Genomic DNA, 9,656 nt, shown 5'->3' on the forward strand with positions numbered 1-9,656 from the left:
GCAAACAGTTGATGACGGACCAGCTGTGCAGCTGCAGTTAACATGGTGCTCACAGTGAAAAGCCCACCAGTGTTCTCTTGCATAATTGCACTGCCACTAATTGGTAGTTTGGCCACAGATGTATTGAGCCGACTGGAGATTTTTAAAGAGCCTGCTGCACCTACACGCTGTGGGCAACCTACGTGCAGAAAGCGCTACGTAATCTTTGTGTGTGTGTGTGTGTGTGTGTGTGTGTGTGTGTGTGTGTGTGTGTGTGTGTGTGAGTGAGTGAGTGAGTGAGCGTGTTACAGACAGGCAGTGGAGCGTCTCTGGTCTCTCGTAAGCATCGCGGGGTTTAATCGCTCCTTCTCCTTCGTCTGCAGGAGGCGCCCGTCGAACCCGTCTGTCTGTCGTCGTCCCTTCGTCGGTCTGTTTTAGCCGTTGTCTTTAGACAAGTTGAAGTTTGGAGACAATAACCCGTCCTTTTATTTTACACCCCTCTTCTCCTGCTCTTTGGGTGAAGCTTCACTGTCATCCCGGAAGATTCAGCACCTTCTCTCTCTCCTCAGAGGAAGTTGAAGCAAACAGGTGCGTGAACCCACAGCTCGTGTATCCATCGCCCTTATCTTAAAATGTGTTAAAATCGTCCGTTTGATACTGCTAACATCTACACAGTTATTTAGTTATTTATGCATTTTTATCACACACTCCAACACAATAGATCCGTTCTCTATTCCGGTTATTTCAATTTATAGTAAAATCCATTCATCCATTCATGGATGCTTAACAAAGGCTGTGACCAGCAGTTCCTACAGGTGGGATTTCCAGCAGCCTCAGAGCACAGCTGCCTGTATGGGCTGAACCCCTCATTTGCACAAATATTTCAGCCGGCGATATTGGCTTGGCAAACCTGTCGGAGGGAAAAGAAGAAGGGCGGTGGCATCGTGTGTGTGTTTCTTTCTTTTTAATATCGGGCGTTTCATTTCATCCCAGTGTGCTTTCTCACTGTTCCTGTTTTCAGCACCCTCACAGCTGTGTGTGCGTAAAATAAATAAATAAATACATCGGGAGCCAATCGAGCAGCCATGGACGCGTTAATGAAGGGTTTCTCTAAAGCCAAGGACGGGGTCGTGGCAGCGGCCGAGAAAACCAAGCAGGGAGTGACCGGAGCGGCTGAGATGACGAAAGACGGGGTTATGTATGTCGGTGAGTTCTGGATTTTAATTTCATTGGTGACAGTGTTGCCAGAAAAAAATCGACGGGACCTTTCCAATGCTACTAATTCACTAATATTAGTATAATTACTTCTATTATAGGCTGATTACTGAATTCAACAGGGGACTTGTGGGTTATATTTCTAATTGACCTCCACCTGTATGTTGTTACAGGTACTAAAACAAAGGACGGAGTCACAACAGGTAACAGCATACATTATTTCACTGCCTCTCTGCATGACTTTACCCGTTTTCTGAATTCAGTCTGACTTTTGGTTTGGCTCAAGCTGTTAGAAAATGTAATCTATCCAAATCCACAGGTGGTCAGTAAGAGAGCTGTACTGTAACTCTGTAGGTTGGGGTTATATTTCACTGTTTAACTCAACACAAACCGCCTAATCCCCCACAGGCTATGCCTTGCCATTTCTCATACATGAAATACAGAGAAGCAGAAGGAGGCCGTCTGCTGTAGGCATTCAGGGAAATGGCTGTGCTTTTGTAGGCAGGTGGGATTATGAGAGGAAAACACAACAGCGTGATGTCTCATTTATTGTGAAGGTGGACAAGGGATCTTTGCTTCCAGTGGGACTAAGCGATGCACATTAGATGAACTGATAATCTGCTTTCAGGTGGTCCGCACAGACCAATCTAATGTCCTATGAGTACCCACGACTTGACTAATTATCCCATGTAGCACTGCTGCATCCCTGTAAGCCACATTTTGGCTCACTGCCAATCAAGACAAAGCAAACATCACCTCAGAGTTGACTACACGGCAATCTGAACAGTTCTTAACTGTTTTGCAAAGTCACAAATTAGCATTACAAATTCCTCATGTTTAAATTGTGGGCCAACATTGGGTTTTTCCAGTGTTGCTGTAGGGAATACTTAAGCAAGACATCAAACAGACAGCAGAAGGTTTGGTGCTTGGCGGCCCACATGTCAATTGTTAATGACATTTTCAATCTTAATTTCACAAAGAGATCTCACTAAAAACACTCTGCAAGATGCATACAGGAACGCTGTTGAAGACTGGATACGTCACAGAGAAAGCTTTTGAATGAGAAAGCCTGCAGCCAGCTCCCAAAGTTGGCCTGTCAACCAAATGATATGTCAGGTGATGATCCTGTTTTAAATAACACCGCAGGCAAAGCAAGTACGTTTATTTACACCAAAGAAAATTATCATTGGCAACAGTTGACTGGGACATACTGTTGCCACTAAACAAATGTAATTGCTGTAGTTTTGGAAGTAAAAAGTGTTCCCATTCTTTCCATCAAGAATTTGTTTTTGTTTGTTTTTGTTTTTTTTACTAGTGTGACAGTGTGTTCTGGGATTATCTTGCAGAAATAAGCAAGACAATTTCAAAAAAGATATCGTCCAGATGTGCAAGTTAGATGTGCTATCAAACAAGGTCACACCCAGAGAAGGCAGTGGCCTTTCTGGATCTTGTTCATATACACACACACACGCACACACACACACACACACATATGTGTGTGTGTGTGTGTGTGCATATTGTTGTGGCTCTATAGAGATACATCCTCTATTCTCCTCCTTTCCCTACAGTTGCAGGTAAAACAGTGTCTGGAGTTTCTCAAGTGGGTGGAGCAGTGGTTACTGGAGTTACTGCCGTGGCCCAGAAAACCGTGGAGGGCGCGGGCACCATCGCCGCTGCCACCGGACTGGTCAAGAAGGACCCAGCCAAACAGGTAAGAAAGAAGACTGTTTTTCTATATCAGTATAAGAACTGATATTACGATATGTAAGACACGTATATAGAGTCTGCAGTGTGGGTTACAAATTTGCCTAAAGAGCTAAAGATCACTGGTTTGATCTTTGGGGTTGGATCTGGTGCATAGCTCAGGTATATATATGTATATAAAACGGTGTGGTTTACAAAGTTTTAGATATTGCAGTCTCTGAAGAGGATGCAATCTTCTCAATACAGTCGGTATATATAACTCCAGCATTGAATACCCAAAGCTAATAGGTAGCACAAACACAGACCGTGATTACACAGTTACACCAATTTTAAACCATCATCTGACAGATGGAACTATACAAATTAAGGATACAACCTCCTTGTTTCATGCTATGACGAAGACCACAAACATTAGCATGTATGATAGCGTGGCTAAATAAATTGATGTACCTCGCCCTATGGAAGCTGGGATAGGCTCCACCCACGACCCTGAATCGAATAAGTGGAAGAGAATGGATGGACGGATGAATGACATTAAATTTTGTGTTGTACTACTTATTACTTTTAGGTCTTCAGGGTTTGAGTTTTAGACATTACAATTACAAGATGATAAGTGATAAGACAAATTCCAAGGGACTCTGGAGTTTTCCAGACTTTTCTTTTCCTCACCAAGAAATTTTTGATAATTTTGCAATTTCCAGTCATAACACATCCATGTGTCTTAGAATTTTAATTTTAGCATGCATGACCGAACATTATGGATGCTTACGCTTCCCCACGGCCAAATCAATATACCCTATATGCACGCAGTTAAAACACACCGCAGGAAATGTCATTTGGAGCCCAGCACATCCCTCCATTTCATGCTGTGGCCGCAAGCCATAACCCATTACTGTGCCAAATGGCCTCCTGACCTTGAGTCATTTGTCATCAATTCTCATATTTCTTCTCTGAAATGGAAGGTGTTACATATTGTTAGTTTTCCTGTGTTTTTCATCAGTCAGTCTGGCCTTCGTTTGTCACAGTAGGAGGAAAAGGCGAAGGCGGTTTACCGTAGCAAACCATTTACTGCTGAGACACAAGTCAAATATAAAGTATGACTCTTCTTCTGCCCTTTCAGTGGGTTCTGTGATTGTGTATTTTGCCACCGTCTTTTTATACATCTCTCTCTTTGCCTTAAGACTGAGATTTTGAGAGCAACTTTTGTATGGGTAGGGCCTAAACCACCAGTTAAGACAAATTTTTTCTGAAATTACAAGTAGCCTTTTGATTTCACTAAAAGCGCTTTGGAACAAAATCTTATGGTTGTGTTAATGTCGCAATCTTACACCTGCATAGAAAAAGTTAACTATTAACCCATGATACATTACTGTAGCATGTAGTTTGTTGTATTTTTTTATCTGATGTCACAGGAAAGAGGAAGGCTTGACTGAGAACATAAATCATGCCCTTATTTTACTTCATATTTTACTTTAAATTGACCCATACTTTGAAAATAAACACCATGGCAAATTAAAAATGACTTGAAAATAAGGTTTGAGACAATTATCTGATTAGGATAGTGTTAGCTGAGGTCAATGCATTTTCCCATAGGCTTCTAGACAGTCAGACTTCTTTATGCAACCAGACAAGTCGCCCCCTGCTGGCCGTGAAAAAGGTTTAAGTCACTTCCGAATTGATTTCACTTTTAAGCGTCAGCATTAGTGTGTCTAGGTTCTTCATATACATTGATGGGACAAAGATAATACAGCAGCACACCGAAAATAAAGTAAACATGGTCAGAAAAGTGAAGCTAATGGCTCTTTTTAATTACTTTCACAAGTTATTCCTAAAAAAAAAAGTAAATACTTAACATTTGTCAACGCTGTTAGATCTTAATGTGTTTTTGCGAGAATCCCTGAACAGAAACAGCAAAATTAAACGTGTCAGTCACCTTTAATTGCAACTTTAGATCTTCACTTTTGCACTTCTGCTTCACATCAGCTCACATTAACGTTGCAACTCTTTAGCACTCGAAAAGACAAACTTCAGCATAAGCAGCAGAAAAGGAAAGAAAAAAAGCTGTCACCACTTTTGTTGTCAACACACAGCAGTTACACTCTCCTGAACTTACACTGTTATATATCTGGATTAATAAGGTGTTAAATTGTGCTTTTCTGACGGCAGCGTTAAATTTGCCTGCAATAATTATCCTCCTCTCTCATAACGCTGCTGCGAGCAGCAGGAAATAACAAGCCGGCCAAATATTTCCCAGGGCAACGCAGAGACTTTGTCGAACGTTTGTTGTGATGCTCTCTCTTCCCTTAATTAGTTATGAAACACAGGAGAATCCATAACAGCAATTTAACAACAGCATGCACACACATGCACACATTTCTTTAAATCAGCCTTAATTGGCCGTGATTAGCAAATAAGTACCCAGTGGAAAGATAAGATACCAAAGAAATCATTGAGCGATTTCTCCTGCCGGTGGCGACAACTAAAAGGGTAGAAAGGGTTTTTCTGCAGCTTTTTTTTAATGCTTTCATCTTTTGTTGCTGGCAAAAAAAAAAAAAAAAACCTAGAGCATCTGATTTTTTTATGAAAAGACAGAATTGGCCGGCAACACCTTTCATCTTTCACAGAAGTTGTTTATTGAAGCAGCGAGATAAATATTCAGTCTAAAGGAAGAATCGTACATATACATTTCTGCACACTGTAACTACACACACACACACACACATTCAACCAACCATGCTTCCAATGTGTCTGTACAATAACTTTTCTTTTTCAGTGTCAGGTGAACTCACCTGTCAGGCATAACATTCCACATGTAGACTTCTGTACTTCTGTTATACCTTCTTGAAATTGACTTTAGATTTATAGTGCACATGTACATTTTTGCCACCCTTATTTTTACTTTATTGTGAGATTAATAAAGTATCTACCTATCTATCTATCTATCTATCTATCTATCTATCTATCTATCTATCTATCTATCTATCTATCTACCTACCTACCCACACACACACACACACACACACACACACACACACACACACACACACACACACACACACACACACACACACACACACACACACTTTTCCCAGTGAGAAACTAGAAAGAAGAGAGCATCAGATTGTCCTCATTTAAGCGTCATTTCCAGCCGGCTCAGCCATTAAACTTCATTAATATTGATTTTATTTAAAAATTGATGCCAGGTTGAGCGATTCCCTCCTTTAGCTGATACATACACACAGACACACACAGATCCACAAACAGAGGATGGTGGGATGCTGAGTTTTGATTAATCTCCTCATCTGGTTGTTCCGCCAATTCATCATCTGCTGGTGAGTCATATCATGACAAGAGAAAAGTGATGAGGATAGTGGGAGAAGAAAATGAGGCGAGGGTGGGCAGCGTAGTAGAAAACGTGGCGTAGGGCAGAGGGGAAAATGGTCTCAATAAACACATCTTATTGATGAAATCTTTTCAGCCGCGTGTGATAAAAGCTGCCGTTTCACGTAAAGCAGTTTTTGCTTGAAAATGGCTCTGAAACAACACAACGTGGTCCCTAGAGAGCTATCACTTTAGTAGATTCGCACAATATTGCTTCACTGAGATATATGAAGCAAATTTCTGTGTAAAACTTTTGCCCAAAGTTGAGTCTGATCGCAGCAAACACACAAGGTAGAATTCACTGTTACAGTGAATGTCTCCGGCTCCATAAGGGGAACAGATGGAGGCTTGATGGGTGGTGTTAAATGCAACAGCAGGAGGACAGGGTGCAGTAACTGGAGCACCTCACATCAGCCTTTCATCTCAGTGCACTGTGACCACTCCCCATTAAGGAAGGTCAGTTCAATGGCACAGCGCAATCAAGGAAAAATAGGAGGCATCACCCACCCCTCGCCCAGTCTTCATTAGCGTTTCACGCCTCGTCCTTGTCCCGCTTTTAGCCATCACAGTGACCGCCGCTCGTAATGAAAGTTGTGAAATGAGCATGAATGAATGCATCCGCGAACAAAGCTGCAGCACAGTGAACTGTGCACGCTGTTTACGTTCAGTCTTTTTGTTTTATACTTTTCAAAGTTTTTAGCTCAGTCACACACAGATGAATTAGAAGGCCGCCACTTCAGATCAACTCATTGGTCGTCTGAAGATTTTAAATGAGAATAACCACAATTACAGGAGCTTCATTTTCATGGTTAAATTGAGTCTGTGTCACAGGCACAGCAGCTTTAAAAACTCAATGTTAATTGCTGGAAGAAGATAAATGTTTTGCTGACCCACCACTTCATCCTGACCTCCTCCATAGTGGATTTTGTGACTCATTAACAAAATCAACAGGAACCTGTTGATTTTGTGAGACGCAGAACACGTAGGGGCTGATGCTGCCAGTCCACCCCAAATATTTTTTTATTTGAAATATTCAGACTCTAGAAAACTGTACAGAAATGTCCTCACACGTCCTTTTAAATTACTTTTGCCAAACTTTCAGTCATGTAATATTCCTTCTGCAGACACAAAAGCAGGCTCAAGGGATCACTCAGAGGTACTGTAGTCCCACAGCATATGTGGGTGACAAATGCGGAGGATGCAGCCGGTGTAGTTACAATGAACGTAATGACTGTAATTTGTTTTGGACAAAGGTGTCAAAGAAATATAATTTGATGTAATTAAATTGTGTCAGATCTTAAAAATGGCTCCAAGCAAAAATAGTGCAATCGCGCCCATTATCATATCCTTATTCCAAGGTTTTCCTGTGTCTAACAATTTGAATAACTGGAAATGGGAATATCAGTACATTTAAAAGTGAAGGTCGGGTCTTTAGGCTTCGGTTTGGCTTGTTAACTCTGTTGCTTGTTCACACTACAAGCAACAGAGTTAAAAAAAAAATGGACAACCTCAGTAGCTACACCTTTTCTATGTCACATGTCATCCTGGGGCCTGTGTGTATGTGTGAACATTGTGATCGGGCAGGGCTGAAAAAACCTTGGCTTTGTTGTGCGTCACACAAGCATCAGGTGTCAGTTTGGAGCTTCCATTGAGCAGGACTCACCTTTGGCTTCTCACCTGTAGACTTATTCTGAACCACACACGGGACAAAAGTAACCCCATGACGTCATGCAGTGGTTATGGATGTGTAGTGTAGTCTGTGAGTCTACACAAAGAGCTTTTCTTTTCCCCAGCAATAATCCCATGCTGTGCATGTTTGCTCAAAGTGACCACCGTTCTGAGTGCCGGTCTCTAAAACCAGGGAAGAAATTTCATTTCTTTGAAATGACAGTTGGATGCAGTTAGTAGCACATCTACAGCTCAGGATATTTCACCTGCGTAACCATGTTTTTTATTCTTTCACTTTTCTTGCTGTTTTCTAGTTTAAAATACAGTCGCATTTTAAAGATCGAGCACAAATAAAAATACAATGTTTCTCTTTGGTCTTTCTCCAGAGTGACGATGCCTCAGCGGTACAGGATGTGGCAGAGTCACCAGTTGATACCGACCCTGCTGATGTCACAGAGGTAAGGCCCACCTGCCCCCACCGACCGTGTTAGCTGCAAATCACACTTGACTGGATAAAGTCTTGCAGGTGTAACCTCACCTAAGTTTTATTAGAGGTATTACGGTATAAAACTATTCATTCATTTTAACACATATTTAGCAAATGGATAGTTAGCTCAGGGACACGATAACTCGCTGTGTCTTTGGCATACCCAAGACAATAATCTTTAAATTACATCAACATTTCTGTTAAATAAATGAAAGGTTCATATATTATTTGGCATTTGCTGGCAACTTGCTTAAAGGTTACATCCTGCTTAAGGCAAAGACAGACTGTGAGCAGCTCCAGACAGCCACCAGAGTTCATAAATAAACCATTTAATGGGTGGTGTAACATTATCTCCGTTACTTTGCACAGTTTCTGTGATGTAATGTCATTAAGCTGCACAGACATGCATCTTTCAAGGTGACAACGATCGCGCCGCAGGAGGTCATCTGCATCCCAGATGATAAATCCAGACCTCTATTGTTTTTGGCCTGTTTCAGGAGGACTCTGACGAATAACCTGCTGAGGAGCGTCGCTGTCGAGGATAAATGATCGAAACATTCCATGTTGCTCTGCCAAGTCCCGTCGTGCCTCGTTTTGGTCCTTTATGGAGTCTGTGCTCAGCGTCGGTGTGCGTGCGTGTGTGCGTGTTTCCGTCCGTGCCGCCCCGTACGTCTGTACAATATCCGTGTAAATGTTGTGAAGATCGAAAGATGTCGCGTGAACGTGTTGGTGTGCGTCGGTGTGTGCCTTTTAAACATCAGTCTCGAAGGAGACCTCAGGTGTGTGTCCTCTGTGACCAGCTGTCATTTACAGTGACTCCCTCCCACTGAGAAAGCCAGCTGATCACTGCGTGTCTATGCGTGTGCGTGTGTGTCTATATATTTGTCAACTGTGTGGCTATGTCAGTAACTCAAACATGGAAATATACTGCAGTCTACAAACACCTAAGTGTCTCTATATAAATGAACACTTTACAGTGATCTGTTTGAGATGGGAGCAGAATAATATTCTCTATTTTTGTCTGTATACTGTCACTGTTTTTTGCGGTGGACTATAAAGTGCTGAGCTATTTGTGCTTTTCATATTTTTTAAGTTGTCACTGATATAACAGATATACTATATCATGTTGGATGGACTTTTGAAAACCCAGAGCATGTAAGGAACTGATATTCATTTAATGGGAATTAAATGTTGAATAAAATGTGTAAAAGTGTGAGACCCA

General features: G+C 41.6%; 1 protein-coding gene across 1 annotated transcript; it reads left to right on the forward strand.

The window, feature by feature from the left end:
- The first annotated feature begins 285 nt into the window (after positions 1-285).
- LOC146570949 (uncharacterized) lies at positions 286-9,656 on the forward strand. Its single transcript, XM_085279785.1, has 6 exons — positions 286-567; positions 1,001-1,185; positions 1,368-1,397; positions 2,763-2,905; positions 8,334-8,405; positions 8,932-9,656. Exons 2-6 carry the CDS (start codon positions 1,065-1,067, stop codon positions 8,947-8,949), a joined length of 384 nt encoding a protein of 127 aa, XP_085135911.1. The 5' UTR covers positions 286-567; positions 1,001-1,064; the 3' UTR covers positions 8,950-9,656.

The sequence above is a fragment of the Mchenga conophoros genome, linkage group LG7, assembly GCF_057382185.1.
Source record: "Mchenga conophoros isolate Kocher_MC1m ecotype Shallow Benthic linkage group LG7, M_conophoros_male_GT1.1, whole genome shotgun sequence".
NCBI classification, from domain to species: Eukaryota; Metazoa; Chordata; class Actinopteri; order Cichliformes; family Cichlidae; genus Mchenga; species Mchenga conophoros.